This window comes from Plectropomus leopardus, chromosome 24, assembly GCF_008729295.1.
Source record: "Plectropomus leopardus isolate mb chromosome 24, YSFRI_Pleo_2.0, whole genome shotgun sequence".
In the NCBI taxonomy this organism is placed as follows: Eukaryota; Metazoa; Chordata; class Actinopteri; order Perciformes; family Serranidae; genus Plectropomus; species Plectropomus leopardus.
In genome coordinates, this window is record NC_056486.1 from 12,123,540 (window position 1) to 12,146,678 (window position 23,139).

Here is a 23,139-nt window from a genome sequence, read left to right on the forward strand (position 1 = left end):
CGCTAAAGAGCCTCTGGCTTATATTTATCAAGCCTCTGCGAGCAGGACCGCTGAACTCGGATCAGTGGTTGGGTCACACCAGCATTTAAACTTCAACGAAACTACAAGAGTAAAATGGGTCACAAATCATCAGTGTGTCATAGCTGACTTTTAGAGAGACTAAATCATAAAAATAAGATATCACATCATCAGTGAAACAGGAGCAATAGAAAATGGAATAAGAGGTGTTGAATCAATATTTTAGAATACTTTGAGGACATCTTCATCATCTATAAAATCTAAAATTTAAAGATGAAAGAGCCATTCAGATGAAATGATCCCACATCGGTCCCAGACTTTAACGATATTAATTCTGCCTCATGCATACAGTTGAGGAGTCCCTTTGCCTCTAAACTCATGAAACTTTAATTATATAAAGGACTTTATTTTTCGGATGGATAAAGCAGATTCAGTTTTTATCTCAGTCAAAAAAATAAAAATAAAAAAATAAGGATGTAAGGAAAAGAGGCTAAAGATGACGCACAAGTGTCCTGTCAAAAATTTAATGAAGTTAACAGGAACCCAAAACACATATAAAGAAGGGCATGTTTGAGTTGGAGTTTCTCAAGAGCTTTGACCCAAATAGAGGAAGTGTGCTAAAAAAAAAAAAAGGAAGCATACTGAGCTGATGAAACGACAGTCGAAACTTACAAGCAGTATTTGGCTCCATCTAGTGGACTTAATGAGCACAAACTGCAGCAAAGCAGCCAAAAGTGACATACGCCGACGGTCACATACTGGCCCGCTGATGTTTAGTTGATTCCATAAAACAGTTGAGTTTGGGTCCCAAACACTGAAAAGGAAAAACAAGACAGTATAAAACTGATGATATTGTTTCCAATGGCCAAATACATAAATTTTAGTGTACTTATTAGTGTGAAGTAACATAGAATTAAAAAATAAAGTCACAATTTGAATATTTGTTTTCCGTTAACCTAAAGACATATTCTTATGTCTGTTCTGACTATTTCTCACATTTATGTGAGATAAAACTCTAAATATTGCTAAAATCTCAGACTTTTTAGGAACATGGGAAATGTGTTAAGAACATTTTAAACACAAAACATATTTGAGTTGAAGTAACATATTTTATATGTCCATAAATTTCACGTTGTACCCCGTAAAATCAATGTATTTCTGCACTAAATTATGTGACTCATTAAGTGACATCCAAATAAGGAAATTAGATAATTTAGTTTGAATTTTTTTACTATATTTATTTCAAAACCCTCTCTGCCATTCATAATAAATCCACCACACCAGAGACACATGAAAATCAATTTGTTTTAATGAAAGTTTCATAACATATTCATATAAAACAATTTTATTTTTTGCTGCTTGCCAAGTTTGTTGTTAGCTTTGACCACAGAGGGAAGATTTCTGCCAAATTACTGCCAAATTTTCCCCCCCGTCACGTAAAATGTTAGATAAATAAAATAAAATTGTGCCTGAGCTTGCAAAATATGTTGTAAAATCTTCGTATGCCAGGGTCCAATGTGAACAGTTTCTCTGATCACCATCTCACTTTGTTAGCCTGTGAATATTCGCCGCTTAGCGTGACACACAAAGTACAGGGTATCTTCAGTTTGTCGGTATCTGGTCATAATTCAGAGTAATTGCTCTCTTAATAGCATTCAAGCCTTATTGATACAACACATTTACTGCTACACTTCTCCATCTACATGACTTTCCTCGAGGGGAAACTTTTTCTTTGTCCTCAGTGGGACAATAAACGTGGCCCCACACACCATAAAGGTGATGAGCACGGATGGATTTTCAGGGCATTTTTTACTTCAACTAGTTATCGTTTGAACATTACATTTTCGTCTTTATTGAACTGTGAAGTGAAAGCCGGGGGAGATAATACCACGGAGAATGGGCAGTGAAGCTGGTTTAAGGTCAGTTTCACGCAGAGAGCGAAGACGCCGCAGCGGGAAATGAGCCTGATGATTGACTGGGTGACAGACAGTTGAGTGTTTATGCCTCAGACTTAAATGTGAGGAGGATCCATCAGATATAAAGCACGAGCTGGAATGTGAGTTGCAGCAGTGGTGTGAGAGGCACAACCAAAAGCCATGACTGTATTTCTTGGAAGTCTTTAATGCTGTTGAAGTAGAGGCTGAAAACGTCCATATATATGGAGAGTTAAGAATCACAGTGATATGTTTTGGTTCCTTATTTTACAGTTAACATACAAATGATCTGATCTGCACAGACTAAATCTGGCACAGTTATAAGTTTGAGCTCAAAAATGATTCTGGTTCAATCTGAAACAAGTTTTTACATGTTAGGCGATTCATTGCTCAAATGGGCTACTTGTCCTTTTCTTAAAAAAGACATAAACATACAGTTTTAATTTGAAGGAGTGTATTGCTTAAAGGGAGCAAAACATTAACTGGTAACAGGTCAAGTTTAGGGGATATTTGTAGGAACCCATTTTCATTCACATATCTCGACCTGAGAGTTCAAGGGTCCACTTTGAAAAATGTTCCTGCTAGTTGTAAAAATTTTTGCAGAAGTCTGGAGCATTATTACTTCTGCATTAGGATAAAAAATGAGCATAACACAACCTCTTCAAGACAGTAATGTTCAGTCAAGTATTCAGCCAAATATTGGAGTGTCTGACTAGCTAGTATGGCATGGTTGGTACCAATGGATGCCTTACAACCTCTTAAAGACAGTAATGATGGCCAAAATTCAGCTTAACATTGAAGCGTTATTACCTTCTCACTAACTTCAAAAATGAGTCTCAACTGCTGAAAGACAGTAATGCTGGCCAAGATTTAGCCTAATTTTAATTTCATTTTCACAAGATACAACTACTTTCACAGTAGCTTAAAAAATAAGCACATCACAGCCCTTTAAAGACAGCAATGTAAGCCTCCAATTATTTTGGCGGGGCGAGCCATGGCCACCTCTTTGTCACTGAGTTAAACTGAGACGGCTTCAAATTTTTAAGAAAAGGAAAAGAAAACAGACCCCAACACAACTTAACCGGCAGGCTTTTGAACTTTATTGGCATTTTTGCAAGAGATCATCTGTCAATTTCCAGTTACAGTTAATGCATAACAACTGTTTAAGAGGACGTTACGAGGATTATCTTGGACAAAAAGAAAAAAAAAAGTTTGGCTGCCGTCTCATTTTTTCTTCATTTATTTACAAACAAAGAAATGTAGCTGTACTAGATTAATCCTAATATTACCCCACTCAGTCAGGTGGATAAATCATGCAGCAGAGCTTTAATTCACTGAAAGATTTTGATATTGCTAAAAGAGGCTTTAGTTGGATATGACCAGTCAAAAAAAGAAGGAAAAAAAAGCATTTAAAATAGAAAAAGGAGGGCAATACGTAAGCTGTCACAGTTTAGGCTGAAAGCGATGAAACGAGACACACAATAACAATATTATTGTTGAAAAATAAAAAGTGCAAAAAGGCAAATTTTCCATTTGGGATTGATTAAGAATTCCAGTTGTAAAACTTGAATGGCTCTTTTTTTTTCTCTTTTCTCTATGTATCCACCACATCAAGTTAAGCAGATTCACAAATCATACTGTACAGAAGTTCTTCAAAGTGCAAATATTATGAATTGGCATAAGCTGGTATATACATTTCATCTGGATGACAAAAATAATAAAAGAAGCATGTTTCTCTTTGTCCAGTCAGGCTCCGTTTTCATGGCGCACGAGCTTATATAGACGACTGCACTCACACTGGAAAGCATCCCGACTGTCGCACTCAACCAGAAATGGCAACGTATTGTTCTCAGTTTATCACATGATAAAAGGTGTTCTCACCACCTTTCTACTTGGAGCTATGTTACATCACCAAGAGCTTCTCGCTCCAAGAAAAGAAGATTTGAATCGAATCATGAAAACCCCAAAAAATCCCAGAGAGATCCATGTGTTGGGTTTCTCTACATCATGCACAACATGCAGAACCAGTCACATTTTAGGAGCTTTTATTGCATTGAACTCTGATTTACTGGAAAATAATTCTGTTGGCAACACGCTGTGCAGCTTGTTTAACGAGCACCTTCATCCGAAAATGAACGACTCTGGAGCGAACCTGATCTCTGATGACTAAACTATTCATCTATTCCATGATCACGGGACCTCACATCCACGACTACTGTAGGTCATCACAGATAACTAAATTGCATACGACTCTTTTATTGAGCTTACTCAAGCCTGGCACATAATAGTTGTTTCTAAAATGCTTATTATCAGCACCAAAGCAGGAGATGACGTCCCACACAGTCCTGCATTTGGGCTGCGATCGTGCCACAGCAGCCTGTGTGGCCTAAAAACACTGAATTTCCGAGGAGCCTCCTCAGTAGCTTCCACATACTGTTTTTTGCCAGACGTACTTGGTTTGGAGTAAGGGAAGAAAAAAAAAAAGCAGGTGTGTTGCATGTTTTACTGATCTGATGTGAGAAACTGAACTTCAAAAAAGGTGACAAGGATGTTATGGACAGATGGTTAAGTTTTGGTTTTGGTAGTTAGGCAGATGCTTTTCATTTTTCTTTGATTCAAACAGAGAAAATATAGCCCTCCTCTAAGAATGTCGTGACATCCTTACTGCATAGGTCAGGTCAGCGTGACGCTTATCAGTAAAAGGCAAAGAAATAAGGGGAAAGTGATTTCTGGTGATTTATCTGTTCAGTTCACAATCTTTTACTGTATTTTGCGTGAGTTTGCACATTTTACGGACTTTCACTAACTGCTTGGCTATTTCCATCCTCTATTCAATGTACAGTGGCCCAAATATCAGGGCTTGATTGGGAAAAAATGATTGAAGTGATTTCTGATGATTCATCTTTTCTGTTTACAATCTACTGTATTTACTATATTTTTGGGGAGTTTGCTGATTTTATTGACTTTTGTAGACTACTTGGCCATTTTTCTCCTCTTTTTTTTTATAACTGGTAACTTAGAGAGTAAAGATAAAAATGTTTGGTTTCCCACTTCAGCTAGTTAAAAGATCCCAAAGATCATAATTTAACTGGTTTATTTGTTTAAAAAAAATTGGACATTAAGCAACAGCTTCAGCTTTATGTCTGGTTGCAAAGCAAAGAGGAAACAGGAAGTCGGTTTAAAAACACTAAAAGCATCAGAATATGTGATATGTAAGGCTGAGATATCAGGATGTCAACTCAAGTAGATGACTTTGGCGGTGCCACACATTTACGCATAAAAAAAAAGGAAAAAAAGCTACATCACGGTTAAAGTAAGACTTGTTCAAAACACCCTGAAGTTAAAAAACCTGGAATGGCAAAGCTAAAAACTGCTCGAGATGTGTTGTAATGTGCAATACGTCAAACAGGCTGCAGTTTGAAATTCTTACTGCGTCATAAGCTGGAGGCGAGATTTAAATATCAAAGGCTCGGAGCAGGTTTCCACGTCCTGCACATTTTGTACTTTAGAATTTCAGATGTTCATAAACAGAAGTTTTCTCCGTCAAACATAAGCTGATAGCACTGGCGTTTGTTTACGCAGGTAGAGCGATATCGTAACAAATGAGAAACTTTTCCTACATTTAAGACATTTCATTGATATCGTTTCATTAAAATAATTCTATTGTGCTTTCATGTAGTTGTTTCTGCAGCTCCTCAACTATTGGATATCTCGTTTTGGTCGGCTGAATTTCGCCTCAGGAAGCGCTCAGGTCGTGCATCTCAAAAGCACTCCTACTCCTGAGAGCCATGACACATACGTGGGACTACTTTTTTATTCACACTGCGTTGAGAATCAAAGGAAAAATGAAAAAGAAAAACAAAGCCGGGGGAAGAGATCTGATCATCAAAGACTTATTTTTTCGGCTCGGTTCAGGAGTTCAGAGTGAGCCGCGTTATGCTTAATGAGACCGGTAACACTTTTTTCCTCCCTTCGTTCTTTTCCTTCATTCCTTCCCCGTCTCCTCTCTTCACTGCAACGCTCCTTGCTCAGGTCATTCGAGGGGGAGGGAGGGAACTTCACATTGGAAAGGAATGGTGATGTGTGGAAACCTGTAGGAATTTATCATTAGAGCCCGTAGCAATATAGAGTTTGTGTTTTTTAGATTTTCATTTCGAGATTTGACTTTACCTATCAGTAGAGGAAGAAGAGGCGTGTTCTGTGGGAGGTGGCCATATTCTCTGACATGTTGCGCACTTTAAGATAGTTAACGAAACCCCTGAAGAACAGCAGCAGACCTGTAGAGGAGAGCACGGTCCACGTCACAACAGAGATCTCCACTTCAGTCAGCACATTAATGCAAGATGAAAAAAAAAAAGATACTCACCGAGCAGCAGGAAGATCCACCAGAGCCAGTACTGACCGTTAAAGTAGCCAGTGAAGTAGTCTGAGAACTGCACACACAGATCATCACATTCAGTGTTTTTTCATGAGGAGGCTATCATTCAATTCAGCAGTGATATTAAAACAACAGTGCACGCGTACCCTGACGATAAGAATCCACTTGATGAGGGAAAGGCCGAAGCCGCAGATTGCTCCGTAGCGTCCTGCGATGGTGTTGGTCAGACAGAAAGACAGGCAGAAACCAATCCAGTTGAACAGGAAGGCCACTAGGGGGACAAACAGGAAGACGCTTGGTTATTTTGATTTACAGCAACAACAAAAAACAAACAAAAAAAACATGGCACTTCTGCTGCATTCATATTAGTAAAGCAGGATTCAATTTAATGTGCATTTTCACAATATTATAATTTGAAAATGCCTGAGGAATTTTTCAAAATGAAAGCACTGGAAATCTAGTTTCATTCAATACTTAATTTCAATCATTTAAAAAATAAATACATAAAATAATATGTGTATCGCTGCTGTCAGGCAAAAACCTCCCGTCCCCAAAACTGCTGTTTTTCAGAAATGAGAAAAACGTTGTGTTTTTAGAGGGATCCAATGGAAATAGGGTCTTTAGTCACAAGCTCTTTTAAATACATTTCTGGTTGAGAGAAATGGTAAAACCCACTGACAGACATAAAGGAGGACCATTTCCTCTCACGCAGGCATGGAATTTATGTGTTAGTTGGCTGTAGGCTGTAGTCTTTGTGATGTATTCAAGTGCAACGTTTTGGCCGAGACGTTAAGCGACGTGTCCTGGCTTCAGCCCCGTCATGTTTTAACAGAAGCTTTGAAAATGTTGACATGAGATGTACTTACTGAAAAAGGCCAACATGAAGATTCCATCGTTCCCAACTCGAAGCTGATCAGCGTCACTGAAATCATCTCTGGGAGGGAACTCATCATCCTGAACGCGAACACACACAAACAATATAATCTTTGTAAAAAGTGTACAGACACAACTGCTATATAAAGTCCACAGATAACCTCCATCACCCTAAAGGCCATTTCATTCATGCTGTTGCCACTTGATTAATGCTCAGTTAAATCTTAAACTTAATGACTCGTTCATAATACGTAGCTTCGCAGGTGAGAGTTGTAAAGCAAAACACAACTTTTGCGTGTGACTGAGGCTAATTAATACCATTTATTTTGTTAGCACATGTCTGTTGGGTGGATGAGTTTAGATGCTGAGTGCTTTAAGATGAACCCCACCCATACTTACAAGTAAAAGACAACACATCAGAAGAATATCTTGCGAATATCATCTGTAACACCATTTTCAATGTATAGTACTTCAATGGAAGGACGATGATGAATCTATAAGAGAAATACTGACAGAAACGTGTGTGTGGGCGTTGGTGCTCACCCGTGGCATCACCTCCACAGTGGAGGTAGCCATGGCGGCCGCTTTGGCCTTCTCTGCTTCGTCATATGTGGGCAGTGAGGTGGCGACGCTGTAGGGCGGAGGCACTGGGAAGTCACCTCGGAAACTGGTCTCTTTGGGAACAACAGAGAAGGAGAAGACTCAGTTATAAAGGGAAAAATGCGTGCAGTATCTAGCTGAGCAGCTGCCAGCAATGTGGTAATGCTGTCATGGAAATCAACACTGACTCACGAGTTAAGACACTCCAGAAGTTACCACAAAACTGCTGCTGCTGCTATTTCAGGCAGCATGCAACCACACATTGGAAAAATCAAGCTGCAGCTAAGAAAATGTGCATATAAAGTAGTGATTAGGTTAAGTGAAAATCAAACAGGACTCTTTATACATACCAGGTGCTGCAGCAGTTGCTCCCAAGTCAATGGAGGCGTAAGGAGGTGGCGGTACCTCTCTCTCCCCCTGAGTTCCTGATCCCGACGCCTCTGCTGCTGCTGCTGCGGCTGCGGCAGGCGCGGGGCCGGCCTGGGCCTGACTCTGCTCCTGGCTGGACGTTCCAGCCTGGGCTGTGGCAGAAGTGCATGGCTGCTGCTCGCTGGTTGAGGCCTCTGAGGAGTCATCCTCATTGTGCAGCTGCAGGAGAGGATGAGACGGGGGTTAGAAGAATCAGATCAGCTGATCAGTCAGCTATAAAGTGTGGCTGCTCGAGGGGACGCTCATGCTCTGCCAAGTTCCTAAAACTGGCATCAATCTCGAATATTCTGTTGGGCAGCTTTTTAAAGCTGAGGAAAGTACAACTGTGTAAAGAGGACCATAAAATATGGTCATTCTTGTTATTTAGCTGTGTATTTAAATCAAGTATTTTATAGTCAGACATCAGGCCAGTGTTCTAAAAGCAGCACCAACATCAGGTAGTTATTATGTAACAAAATGAGGTTTGCACAACCTGTTTTTGTTTGTCAGCACAAAATGTGGGTCAGGAAAAACTGGTTTTCCCCCCTTTGTTTATTTTCCCTTTTTTAAAGTGATATTTTCAAGCAGAATAACTAGAGGGGCAGTTCCCAGTATTTTACATATTATTCATATCACAGTTTTAAGACGAAGGTCAATTCCTTCATTAGAACACTTGGATGTCAAGTCGTCCTTTGCTGGAGATTTTGTCTGAAGCCGTTTCTGGTTATCATACTCGCTGCCAAAAGACATTCATCCAGTGTCTTACATTTATCTGGGATTTAACCCAGGTATAATGTGGCAAAAGAACAATCAACTTCTGTTTTATTACATACATGCAAGAATGACAGCCGATGATGACATCAATCAAACATTTAGCATATAACAAGCCCTTTCAAATTCATAATATAATGAAATCCTAAAAATAACACTCTATTCCTGCTAAGTTTAACATATTATGTATTTTTAAAGTTGCAACACTTAATATTTTCATGAAATCAAACCCCTTTTTATGGTCGGCTTTTTTTCTGCAATAGCCATTCTATGTACTTATATTCAGTAATTACCTCTCTATATATAGTGCTTTTCTGGTAGTGCCATTCCCCTCTCAACCACTCCTTAAAATGTTCATTAAATCAAACCCTATTTTATGCTCTGCATTTTTCTTCAATAGCCGTTCATTGATTTTACATTCAGTAAATATCTCTCTATTTAATAGTTACACCGGTAGTGGCAAGGTCCGCCATTACCCAATCAACCATTTCTCATTTTACATGACATCTTCAATACATAGGATAGTCAAAATCCCACAAATAACCATCCATTTCTGCTTGACTTGATATGTATTTTGACTTGATATGTATTTTGTCAGTGCAATCAAACCCTATTTATGCTCTACATTTTTCAGCAATAGCCATTCAATGTATGTGTATTCAGTATTTATCTCTTTCTTTATCTCTTTATATATAGTAGTTTTTACGTATCATGGCAGGGTCCGCCATTCCCTAATCGACCATTTATCATGTTACAAGCCAACTTCAATTAATTGTATAGTCTGTCCCTGCTTAATTTCACTTAATAAGCAGTTTTAAATGACACTCCTTTAGATGTCAATGAAATTAAACCTTATTTATGCTCTGCATTTTTTCTGCAATAGCCATTCAGTGTATTTATATTCAGCAATTACCTCTCTATATAGTAGTTTTTGCTTGTAGTGGCAGGGTCCGCCATTCCTGCACTGGATTCAGATACCCTGTCTGTGAGGGATGTAAACCAGCTTCATTTCATTTCACTGATGACAGCTTTACTGCTCACTGCTCACTCTCTTTACACTGTACAGAGCTGTATTACATTACTACTAATGCAAACAGCATAATTCCTTCTGCCACTGCTTCACATTAAGTGTTCAGCTGGCAAAAAACACAAGGTGGAATTTATTAGGAAGTTGCCACAGAATTTAAAAATGAAGAATTACAACTTAAACTCCTATTTTAGTGTGTGCTGGAATAATATTACCAGGGTACACATGTCATCATTTGCAACACCATCTGCCCTCAGCAGAATGTTTGACGCTGTAAACTAAGACACGTGAGATGACATCGGTATGTCACAGGAGGAAGGTCTCTGGAAAAGAGATACACATGTAATCAGTTAACGAGCGTCCCCGCTACAGCTCAGGGAGTCGGTTACATTCATTTTCGCCAGAGCAAAGAGGCAAACACCCTCTGAAATTACAGAGGGGAACATGTTGGTTACAGAGCGGCTGGAAACCAGGGTGGGCAAAGTGAGGGAGGGTTTGCTTCTCAGCTTCTCTCGAGACTTTCATCAAGGTGCCCTTGAGATAGTTAACGTCAACCCAGACAGCACTGTGTAAATCCATTTCAGCACCTCCGGTTCCAATGGGCTTTTTTGACGTTTTTTTGACGTTTTTGCTCGGAAGTCTGGTTAACTCAGGCTGAAGAGACTTTAACATTTTGTGGCTAAATGAGGCTACAGAGCATCATCCCGCTGAACCGTGCCGAACAAAACTTTACAGCCTCATGGTTGTGGCGACGCAACCGTATCATCTTTGTATCATAAGTGCTCCCATAGGTTGTTTGACGAGGGAGCCAGCACAACATTAGCTGTGGGGTTGGCCTGCAGAAAAACATCATCCCTGCATAGTGAGACAAAGCTGACCTTGATAAAATACAACTTTTTTTCGTTTTTTAATCCTATAATATCAGGTCAATAATCAGCAACATGGATAATAATGTCATTTTATGGTTTATTTACTGGTATTTCATCTTAAGTGTACTGTTATGTTACCCAGTATTAACAGTTAACCACTGCTGTGTTACACTGCTGGTAAACCACAGATCAGCATATGCTATCTTAAAGTGGCTGAGCAAGATCATCTTGTTCAGAGCCCTGACACAAATTTCTGAACAACGTAAGAGAAAAGGATAAGTGACGGCTGTTTGAGCGGATTTCTGGAACACAGTGTCCAAGTTAGGTTGAAACAGCATACTGTTGTTGTTCTTGATTGTGTTGATATACCAAACGCGATAATGTTTCAGTCAAATGGAGTTGGCAGTTTTGGTTGTGGTGTTGAGCTTGCTTTGGTTTTGTCTACAAGTAGGTTGTAGGTCATGCTGTTGTAAAAACACCACTGCAAACTTGGAAACACCCTCCGTAACAGCTGCTGTCAAACTGATTACCAAGAAGCCACAGGTGACTAATAACATGAGAGATCAATGAGCTACTACCATGTAAAAAAACTGTTCCAGTTCCAGTGTAACAGTCACACTTGAAATGGAATTTTCCCCACCACCGTGCAGATAAACCTGTTAAAAAACCCTTGGATTTATACCACCTTGTAACACTCGACCAGCCCTGGGTCGATGTGCAAGGCAGTGAATGAGTGGCTGACGACTGGCTCGGAATCAAGGACAAAGCATAACGCACCCCCGCGCACAGGGGATTACATAACATCTTAACAACATAGCCACAAGCCTCCTCGTGTGTCCAAATATACCGAAAACTCATGCTTAGAGTAGCAGTGTGCCATACTTGCAGAAGTATTATTTCGAGAAGAATGAGAAAGCTTGAGGGCAAAATGTCGGGAGGAATGAAAAGGATGTTAATGTGATGAAGATGGGGCTTTCTACAAACCACAACATCAGATAACTTTTAGCAGTGTGGCCCGAGTGTGTTGATCCTTGAGAATCCATTGTTCAAAAGTTGATTCATGTGTGTTATTGGATTGTTGTTGAAATCAGCACTTTGTTCAGGGTTGAAAAGTTAGAGCACAACACTGGTTTGCTTTGGCCCAGACCGAATCCTGTGGGATTATCACTCACACAGCCAGAGCCACAGGCATCAGAGCACAAAGAGCACTTTATCTCGAAGTAACCAGTACTGTTACCCAAAATTTCTCAGCCATTGTTGTTTCTTCAATATGCCCGATAACACTTTTACAGTATTAAACACAGCGTTTAATGCTGGTTAACCCAAATATTCACCACTCTGTGAGGTGGACAGTTTTTTAAAACTTAGTGAAACTGCTTTTTGTGATGGAAAAACAATTTAATTTAGCTTCAGTAACACACTGAATTTAATGTAATGACTGCTTGGTATAGTCATACCTTGAGAGTTAATAATTAAGTTATTAGTTAGTATATTTCTCTTGACATTACTCTTTTTAGCCCTTTGGACTTGAATACTTAACCATGGTGTTTGCTAATATTACCTAGCGAAGTACCTAAAAAATCCCTATATAATTACATTTAATATGAGCCAGCTACTTATTCCCCATGCTAACTTTAGCTAAGCTTCTTTACACTTGTGTTAGCTTGTCGTGTAACTTCATGGTTTTTCTAATTATTAAGTAATTGTATCCATTAAAAAGTGTATTAAGTGTGTAACACGGTTTTATGAGGCCTAACGTTGCAAAATTAATCTTGGCTGGCTAGCTAGCGTTAGCCTAGCCAATGCGGAAGTGCTTTTAGAGGCTAACTGTCAAAACATTTCCAGGAAATAAATGAAGGCAAAATACAACAGAAGTAACAAATCATAAGAAAATTAATAGATTTTGCTTTCATGTCTACACAATAGATTAGAGATTCTTCAAGTTGAGTAGTCAAAAACTAATGATAGCAAAGCTTTAATTCTAGCAGGGCCTTGTTTCCTGTGACGGGCAGGCTGAGCTATCAGACGGTGTTTGGATCTCATCTGTCCACACTCACCACTTGGTATCGGCTTGCTGGGTCCATCCCGACGAGATTCAGCTGGCAAGCGAGCCAGCCGAGACAACCGGAGGAGAGATCTGAGTTGTTTTAAGCTCCTAACTGTGTGTTACGGACAGCAGATACTTCTCTCAAACAACAGGATACAGCCCGATGACAGCAATGGCTGCAATCCTCAGTGCACTCGCTCAGAAAAACACCGTTGTTAGTGAAACGTTGAGCAACAGTCAGCGTACTCAAGATATCTGGTACTTCCGACCGGATATTTCAAAATAAAATATTACACTGTTATGCGACATTTGTTAAAATTAACACAATAATAACTAAGTAATAATCAATAACATAGTGATAACCGGTGGTGGACAGAAACGAAGCAGGCTAGGCTAGACTAGAAGTACTAGACTTAGTATCTGTACTTTGCTTGAGTACCATTATTATTTTTAATATTAGCTGTAATCATTATTTTGGAAAATTATTACTTTGACTCCACTACATTTGAAAGACAAATATTGTACTTTTGACACCACTACATTTCTATGAAGGCACTTTTCAGCCAGTCAGCAGTCAGCAGATTATTTATTTATTTATTTATTTTTTATAAAATGCAAATATCCCTAAATCCACAATATATTGTTTGCACTGGCAACAGAAGTTCACTTTTATAACTATTGTTGAGTTTAGCCGAATTACTGTTGAACAGTTATGAAGCTACAGGTGTGTAACTGTGAGGTTAAGGTAGTCTGTTTATTAATTTATTTATTATCTTATTGTATTAATTTTTTAAGAATTTGCATCTAGTGCAATTACACTGTCTGCGAGACAATGTAATGGCGAAAGGATGAGGGGAAATTTGTTTTAGGCTGGCTGATAGTTTAAACAGTGAGACAACCAAGAACTGCATTCAGTCAGTTGTTGTAGAGTCATTAGATTCTGCGTGCACTTGTCATAACTTTTGATCTCCAGGAGCTCTGCCAAGGAGCTCTCTAACAAAACAAAAAAAAAGTAGTTAATTTATATTAATTTATTTATTCATTTGGATCCCCATTACCCACTACCAGGATAGCAACTGCTTGGGGTCCGCACAAGTAAACACTACATCATAAAATAAAACAAATGTATAATTTCCGATCCAGGACAAATAGGAAAGAAAACAACAGGAATAACAACAACAAAAGAAAAGTATAAATCATAACAATGAAAACAATGATGACAATAATAATTGCAACAAATAAACAAGAAAACAGGAAAAACTACAAAAAACAAAGCAAAAGACAAACAAAAGGATAAATTAATAATATTTCATATAATGATAACAATAACTACAATAATGACAACAAGTATTCTCTAAGAGTGTTATGGCTATGTTATTAAATATACTATATCATGACACATTTTTGTTAACACCTTGCTTGATTATTTTATAGCCAACTAATTGATATACTCTTGGCATTGCATCATATTTTTTGAATGTAAAATCTTCCAAAGTAAGTTCATATTTACAGTGCCATTGAATTAAGTTGTATAATATTTAGCATAAATCCATACTTTACTTTATACTGGAATATTTTACTAGAAAATGAGTAAAGTAGAAAGTAGCTTAACATGGAAATGCTCAAGTAAAACACAAAGAGTCCTACTTCATAACTTTACCTAAGTATAATATTTGAGTAAATGTACTTTTTTACTTTCCACTGATGCTTCTAAATGAAGTGTCTCGTACTTGCGCATCTAACTCATACGTTGGATTTCCCTGTGAATGTGTTTTGCATACTGTTAAAATCTTATAATTTGGGAGCGTACGTCACAGTTTAAATATAATTGTGATTTTTTTGTAATCTGCTTTGAACAATAATTGACAGATTTATGTCTTATTTTGAAGTCAGACTCCCCTTACTTCTGGTTTTAGTGTTGGCTCTGGCTAACCTGACCATCGGGGTTGTTCACGGGGGATTGAGAGACCATGATGACGCAAATGCACACAGGAATTGTGAATAATTGGGCCACTGGGTGGAGCCAAAGCCCACTTATATCACTCCACCACCTCGAGCTGCTACCATGATGTGTCATATCATCAACATTTTACATGCTGCAATTTTTTAGAGCCATTTGCTGCGTGTCACAAAAATGTAAATAATGCCATAATAACTGTAAGTGATCCACATTTTAAAGCCTGGTGTAGCTCTTTTTCTTGTTAATTATTAAAGGTAGCAGCAGAAATAGGCCACATAGAAAAGTTTGGCAGTCGGCCTGTTGGCTTAAGCGAGACTTGAAGGCCGTAACTCATGTTGTAGCACAGAGGAAATCTGGCCTTGAATGAAAGACGAAAGGACACATCTCTGCACTCTTTAGACTCTTTGACATTGTGTATATAAAGCTGGTGTTAGCTACTCTGTTATTGTACTTGAAAGCCTTAAAGTGAGACTACTGCAATTACTGCAGACTACTGTATGTATCTTTAGAATGAAGAAATATTTTTTTTAAAAAAGATAAATAAACAGAGGAATTCATAAGAATTAAAAGCAGATGGTATCCCTGTCTCTGATGTTAAAAAAGTGGAAACAAAACGTTGTGCCCCGGCTTTTATGAAATTCATGCAACAACCTTTAAAAGTCAAACCCATGTAGTACTCATAGTTCTCTTCTGAAAACTTTTTAAACTGGTAGTGTAACTCTTTTTGACAGTTTGAAGTTTCGGGGTTTTGCGTGCAGCCTGTCACCTAGAGGATCTCTTACTGTAAAGCCCCGTGGCGATCCTTTTTTAAGTAACCCAGAAATCTGTCCTCTGCATTTGTAACACCATGGAAACAAACAGGTCTTGAACCCCCTGAGCTCTTAAAAAAAACCCCTCCTGCAGAGAATAAGATGGATTTCATGGTTTTGCTCTAGGTTGTGAGCATATTGGGGGGGGGCGGATTGCATTCTGCAATAAGTTGCCAACATTAACAGCTCACTGTCAAAAGGAAATAACACTAAGCCATTTCACAGTGGAGATACCTTTGCTTGCTCGTGTGTGTTTGTTGCTTTGTTTTGCTTGTGGTGTCAAAGATTTGTCATTTAAATTTGTGTATATGTGAGGCAGGTTTGTGTCTTTACCTCATTCTGAAGTTTACTCTGTCATGTGTTTGTGCCTCTGGGCTAATCCTGGATCAACATTGCAGTGGATCAGTGCATAATAGGCTCTTGGTACGTTTATGAATACAAGTACTGGAGTTTCAAGGATGAAGTACAAAGAGGTTCAGAAACCATTGACTTTAAATGGACACTTATGGTTTGTAGAACGATATAAAACCTGTAGAAAGCCCTGATAGCTGTGTTTTGCCTTTAGAAGAGAAATGTTGCTGTGATGAATTGCTCATAGATTGTTTTGGTGCATTTTTGTTTTTTTTCCTTCAAACACCATTTTTACCCCCAGTGCCCCGTCTCCCTTTTTTTTTTTTTTTTTTTTAAACAAGATGTTGATATATGCTCCCTATTAAACTAAAGCAGTGCAGATACTTTTTTGAAAGCAGTGGTGCTCATAAAGGGGGGCCTTGGGGCCTTGGGGCCATGGCCACCGTGATACCATTGCTGTCCCACTTGACTGTATTTCATTGGTAATGACGCACTATTGTTTTACACTTAGCCAAAGTAGTTGTATCCTGTGAAACTAGGCAACATAAGGCATCCATCGGTTCCAAGCGTGTTGACATTGTTAGAAAGGGTTCTAATAAGCACTCCAAATTCAGGCTAATTTTTTATCAAGGGAACGACTGGCATGGCCATTTTCAAGGGCGTGCCCTGAATGACTTTCACCTCAAGATATTTAAATGAAAGTAGGTTCTATGGGTACCCACGAGTCTCCCCTAAACATAAGAAGGCTTGTTCCCAATAAGTGTTTTGTTCTTAATCAACGTACTCCTTCAAAGTAAATCTGTATGTTTGTCTTTTTAAGGAAAAGCACAAGTTTATTTGAACAACAATGAATTGCCTAACACATTAAACAGATACATAATACAGGATTGTTGTGGAACTCAAAATAATAACTGTACTATTATATATTTATCAGATAATTAACTGTAAAATAAGAAACCAAAGTATATCAGTATGCAATTCTGTAACTGTCCACATTGACTTAGTTTTCAACTAGCCTTTACATAAATAAAAAAAAAAAAAATTTGCCCCCAATCCCAATCTGAGAGATTTGATATTGAGTATCTGCTGATTTCGAGTCCCAAACCAATATGTGCATTTATCAATCCAGTTTACATGCTCAATAGTTTAATATCTCTGCAATGCAATACAAGAGAACAATGTCTGCATCCAAACAGTTTCTAAGGGCTGTTTATTTTATTTTCACAAAAATAAAAAAGTAAACAAACTAAAAATATTTTTATATGGCTCTCATCACAATTCCACTTAGTACATATATATATATATATATATACTAGTTCACTAAAAATGTCAATTCCATTAAAGCAGCTTCAATTAAACATGAAAAAATCAGTTTCTATTTATTGGAGTAGCAGCATTACATTAGAACCTGAATATATGACACCTGTGTGACGGCTGATGTAAACAAAGGATTCGATGGGGTGTGTGCTCAAATAGCCGATCCAGATCAGTTAAAAAATGTGTTGATCGGGCCTGATACTGATCCTTTGTTGAGTATGTAACAATATCTGTGGTAATTTGTGGGATGCTATATGAACCATTATATGAGGATATGTTGATATCAAAACAGCATAATTGAATAATATCCTAAATGCAATTATGGCTTTTGGTTTTCAAGGTTTTTAGTGGCCCCATCTGGCCAGCCCGATAGAAGCATTTCTGTGGGCGCCACTGTTGTGAAAGGACTCCAGAATGTGATTAGACGATGTTCTTAAACTCCTATCAGCCCAATCTATCGCATTAATACACTTACCACTCCTTCAATTTGGCCAAAAGCTGGGTGAAGCCACCCTAAACAGAGAAAACACAGCGAGGTATTGATAAAAGGCTCTCCTTGAATTAAATATTAATCCCGTTGGCTAAGAAGAGGATTACTGTAGTACATGTATCAGTTAAGCAGCTCACGCTGAGACAGAGAGGGAAGGAGAGGGCGAAAGAGGTTAGAAAATAAATGTGAAAAAGACGTGAGGTGTGATGAATGAAAAAAAAGGTGCAACATGCTGCATCATAAAGTGTTTTGCCCTTTGCCCGTCAGCAGGCATTAGCAACATTAAGGATTAATGTGCAGCAGTGATAGATGAGTTCCTGCCTGCAGAGCTGCATGGGAGTAAAGAGGAGTTGAAGTCATTTGCCCAGCTGCTGTTCGAACCCCACTTTTAGAGCCCATAATGGCACTTCACAACATCCATCACTGACACAATCACACACACACACACACACACACACACCCCCCTTTAAGAAGACACCCACTCATGCACACACCCACACACACCACACAATCAGGATGTTGTTACTTGGCAACATCATTTCAAGGTAAATAGGTGCTGCAAAAAGGTGTTATATAAAGAAACAGTGGGTGTCTCTGTCAGATGCTGCAGCTTTTCAGTGAGGCAAACTCATTCTTATGCGGTGAAAAGCTTTGCTATTTGACTGGAGGTGAGTGTTTTGTTCGAGGCTGATGGGATCGTGTATTACAGGAGAAGACATCTGTTAGTTTTGTAAGGATACAGGCAGCAATTTAATTAGCTTGCTGCAGTGTATTTTGAGGCAGTTTACTTTTTTTTGTGTGTGGAAAATTGCATTAGGGGAAGGCGATGTAGAGGATTTGCAAAATGCCACATATACATTGTTACAGAGAGGATCCTATTTCAGTCTGCAGCATAAAGAAATGCTTGTAGTAAGAGACTGTATGAAACTTGTTAAGGGTGGAAAGAGGGGTTGAAAAGGGAAAGAAAACTGGGAGAGTTTTGTTTTTTTTCTACCAACATTTATTTCCACCCTCACAAAAAGGAAAGAGTCCACTTTGCAAAAGTCCCATTCATTTTTCCCATTGTCAGTGTTACATGACTCACAGTTTGACAACTTCTATGGCCTGAATCAGCTTTAGCTCTCTCAGTTGTATCACCAGAACAAAGTATTTCAGTAAGAAACGTTCAATCACTGAGCTTAAAGCGGACCTGTTATGCTTTTCCTTATTTTGTAGATTCAGGCTTCATGTTACACATATTATATATATTCTATTTGTTCTTCTTACGCATGCAGCCTACATATCTGTTGTACATTATAGCATCACACCCATATTTTATTTTTCTAATTTGACATACTAGTTTTATTCATTACATTGTGCATAAGGCACATCGTTTTATATATTTACACATTTTACACATTCATACATACATACTTATAATTTAAAATATTCATATACTGGTACTAATTGTTTCTTATTATTACTATATTTCTATTTTATATTTTTACACACTTTACATACTCAGAACATTATACATACTTACATTTTTTAAAAAATATTTACACACTAGTGCTAGTTGTTTTTTATTATTACTGTACTTGTATTTAATTTTTTATATGTTTACATACTTTGTGCAGCTGCTTATTTCTACTTTGTATAATTCTATTGGGATCAGAGTGACTTTAATGAACTACAATGTCCCCCTCAGGGATCAATTTAGTATTTCTGACTGTGATCTTCTGTCATACATAATGTTATAAGGCCAGGTTTTCTTAAAAAAAAGTGGCCAAAGCCAGAAGTAAAAAGCAAAAACAAACTACACTACTGTCGTGTCACCTCCGCTTTGAGGCTGTAAAGCCACATTAAGTTTGAGGACACTGAATTCAGTTTGAGGAAAATAGGCTTTTTTGGAATATGAACAATGTAAACGTAAAATGTTCTAGTAGAAACCTTAAATACAAGTATGAAACTGAAAATGAGCTTAAGGTCCCATTTAAAATTCCATGATGGGCACCGCCGCTACTCAGATCTTTTCAGATCTTCCCTTGAGAGCCAGAAATGATCAGGATAAGGTTTTGTTGTGAAGAACAAAACAAGCCAAGAAAAGGAAACATTTGCAGGTATGAAGCATGTATTTGACAGCCTTTGAAAATTATAGCCAACGCACCATAAGCATTGGCTAGCAGAGGTCTCAGCCTGCGTCCAATTTTATTGCTTGTAAAAGTAAAAGTTCACGATTAGTTTACTTTTTCCTGGTAAAGACGAGACTTGAAGTGTTAAGAAAAAGGCCAAAAAAACAAAGATTTTATTAACTAGAAATGATTTGAATTATTATTATTATGATCAGAACAAAGTGAGCGATGGCTGCCAGGGAGATTATTATTTTATTCATAAATACAGTGGTGCATAAGACATATATTTATCTGTAAATATGTAAAAATTGGTTTATACTTTTTTACCTCTGGGTTGATGCACTTCTCTCTGTTGAGACCATACAGCCCAAGAGATTTTTTTTCCTTTTTAAGGCATCAAGTATTTAAGAACTCATAGTTTTGACTTAAATTAAATAATTTAAAAAGCCTAGAAGAAGACTTTGATGTCCATTAGATATACAATGTGGACTTAAATGCATTATTGATAAACGCTTGCACTTGTTTCATCATAATATACACAATGTCAGCAAGTGTTACACTATGAGAGTGTGTGTGTGTGTGTGTGTGTGTGTGTGTGTGTGTGTGCGCATGTGCGTGTGTAATTGAAAAGCATAAATAAGCAGAAACTCTGTCCATGAAAATTGGCCCCTGCACAGTACAAATTACAAACATGGAGTAATTAAACGTGTAATTATGGTGTCTATTGCTCTATCGACGCAGGCTAAATAAAATGTCTTTTTAAATAAGCGTCGGTATGAGATACAAGCAGCTGCTAATTAGCAAGAAAGGAGGAAAAAGGAGAGCATTAATCACACGTACATGCCTCTGTGTGTCTGCAGATGAGTGTGTGGGTGTGTGAATCTGTGGGGGGGGGCATATAATCCATGCATGTATACTGCATGTTTGTATACAGTGTGTACTTAAAGTACCCAGCAGAGGGCAGAAAATACAAGGTTATTCTTTGAGGTGCTTTGTTTTTTTCATGTCACCATGCTGTGAAAACACCCCAAAAGCCACTTGTCCACAAAAATATTTTTTATTTTACTATTCACTCACAGTCAATAAATCAAAATATATTCATGCGTTTTGGTGTAATGAATAAAAGTAGGTTTTAATGTGATCAGATTGATTGCTCTGATCCAAAAATATGCGTTAAATTAGTCAGAAAATTTGCTTTAAATTAGAAAAAATGCATTAAATGTATGAGAAAATATGCATTAAATATGTAAGAAAGTGTTTTACATTTGTCAGAAAATGTGCATTAAATCAATCAGCACATGTGCATTCAATTTATCAGAAAATATGCATTAAATTCATGACAATGTGTGTTTAATTTATCAAAAAATGTCCATAAAATTTGTGAGAAATTGTGCAATAGATTTGTCAGAAAAACCAAACCTCTGTCCACAAACCCCCCACAATTTTGCTGCTTGTATTCAGTGTTCTAGACGTACTGCGTTTGTTTCTCGTTCCCATAGTGTTCACAGTGAAAGAGCACTGACACATACTTCGTGACTTAAATACATTTGATTAGAATCCTGCAACCAGAATGATAAAACACTCGTTCACCTTTTCAGAGATATATGGCGACATTTAAAACAAAGCTACTTTTGTGTCTACACTCCCCCTCTCCCTGGCAGCCACCGCTCACTTTGTTCTGATCATAATGAGCCCAGGGAATAGAAGAGCTCATGTCGTGGGGGGGGGGGGGACAAATGGGAGGACAGGCTGATAATGTCTGAACACAGGAAATGGGAATATGTACTTGGAAAAAGTGGCAGCGTGACAAGTGATTTCATCTCGTATTCTGTCTTAAAATCTAGAAAAAGGTGATAATGTCCTTCATTCAAAAGTAATTAATTTATAACATAGGCTGACATTATTTTGGCCATGAGATGCTGATGAATCAAGAGAGATTGCAGCGGAGAGATTTAAATTATTCCACCGCATCCAGCAGAGCTGGATACAAGAGTATTTTTAAGATGGTCATTTTCATAGAAGTTCGAAGTTTCTATAATGACTGAGTGCAAGTAGATGAAACTCAGGAAACTGTGGTGAACTGCACTAATTACATTTAGTTTCAGAGAACTTTAGTTAGACTTAGGAATAAATTAAGATGTCTGAATCAAAAGATATATTTTATACCCAAACTGGAGGGCTTTTCACTAGATATCCAAACTGTAGGCCATCGCACAGCATTCATTTATCATGCAAAGTATTACACGAAGTTTTTAAACAGACACAAGCTACTTGGATCATAATCAGGGTTAATTTTAGCAATTTAAAAACCTCCGGAGGAACCTGCTATTCCCCACTTGCCCACTAGTTGTCGTGAAAGTGTGTTTCACGCCCAAACAATCACCTGACCGGTCACATGTCAACTCACCTGCTCTTCATTACTCATCAGTTAAAGCATATAGTGATTTCCATTTTCTGTCTGTTTGTCCACTTGCCTCTTTATTGGAGACCTGTCGACCTGCCTCAACCCCTTTTGGTTTTCTCATCTAGCTTCCTAACAGTTGGGTTTTGACCAAGTTTGGGTTTTTCCCCAAAGAAAAGTGCTTCACAAGTCTGTGTTGGAGTTCTCACTCGGGGTTACAAAAAAATCTTTGCTAAAATTAAACTTCACCCACTTCTGATCATTTTTACTTTTTTAAATAAAATGGTGTTGTCAGGTGGGGTCAGTCAACACTAACCTTTGTAAAAGTGACAGGAGCACTGGATCAGAAATTGTACTTTTTTAAAACGTGGCACTTTCCAACACTATATCTAGTAGTCTATTTGGTGAAACGATGAAACAAACATTAGTTGGTTATTATTATTAGAAGCTTAACAGTGTGGAAAATTGATCAAAATCATGATATTTTGCCCACGTTGTTTACAGCTTCCCAACGATGAAAACTGTGAACAAAGATGACACCTTTGAAGTTAATTTGTCTAGAACCTGTTAGAAATTAGTTGCTTATCTTTACATCAAGTAGACATGAGACATTAATTTTGAAATTATGCTTTTGTCCTCAAGACAGTGCAATGTAAGTTCAATATTCAGCCTCCGTCACCCAAATTCCTGAGACATCATAAGACCTGGCATAGACTATAAGACTTGCACTGCTATCTAGTGGTCAGATAATGTTGTCTTTACGTAACAAACTAAA

At 37.9% G+C, this 23,139-nt stretch overlaps 1 protein-coding gene across 1 annotated transcript; it reads right to left on the bottom strand.

The window, feature by feature from the left end:
* Positions 1-3,029: 3,029 nt before the first annotated feature.
* Positions 3,030-13,138, bottom strand: ndfip2 (Nedd4 family interacting protein 2). The gene is made up of 8 exons (XM_042512950.1): positions 12,936-13,138; positions 8,154-8,391; positions 7,747-7,877; positions 7,197-7,284; positions 6,477-6,601; positions 6,319-6,385; positions 6,123-6,229; positions 3,030-6,043 (listed from the first exon to the last, which is right to left on the bottom strand). Exons 1-7 carry the CDS (start codon positions 12,960-12,962, stop codon positions 6,126-6,128), a joined length of 780 nt encoding a protein of 259 aa, XP_042368884.1. The 5' UTR covers positions 12,963-13,138; the 3' UTR covers positions 3,030-6,043; positions 6,123-6,125.
* Positions 13,139-23,139: the final 10,001 nt, after the last annotated feature.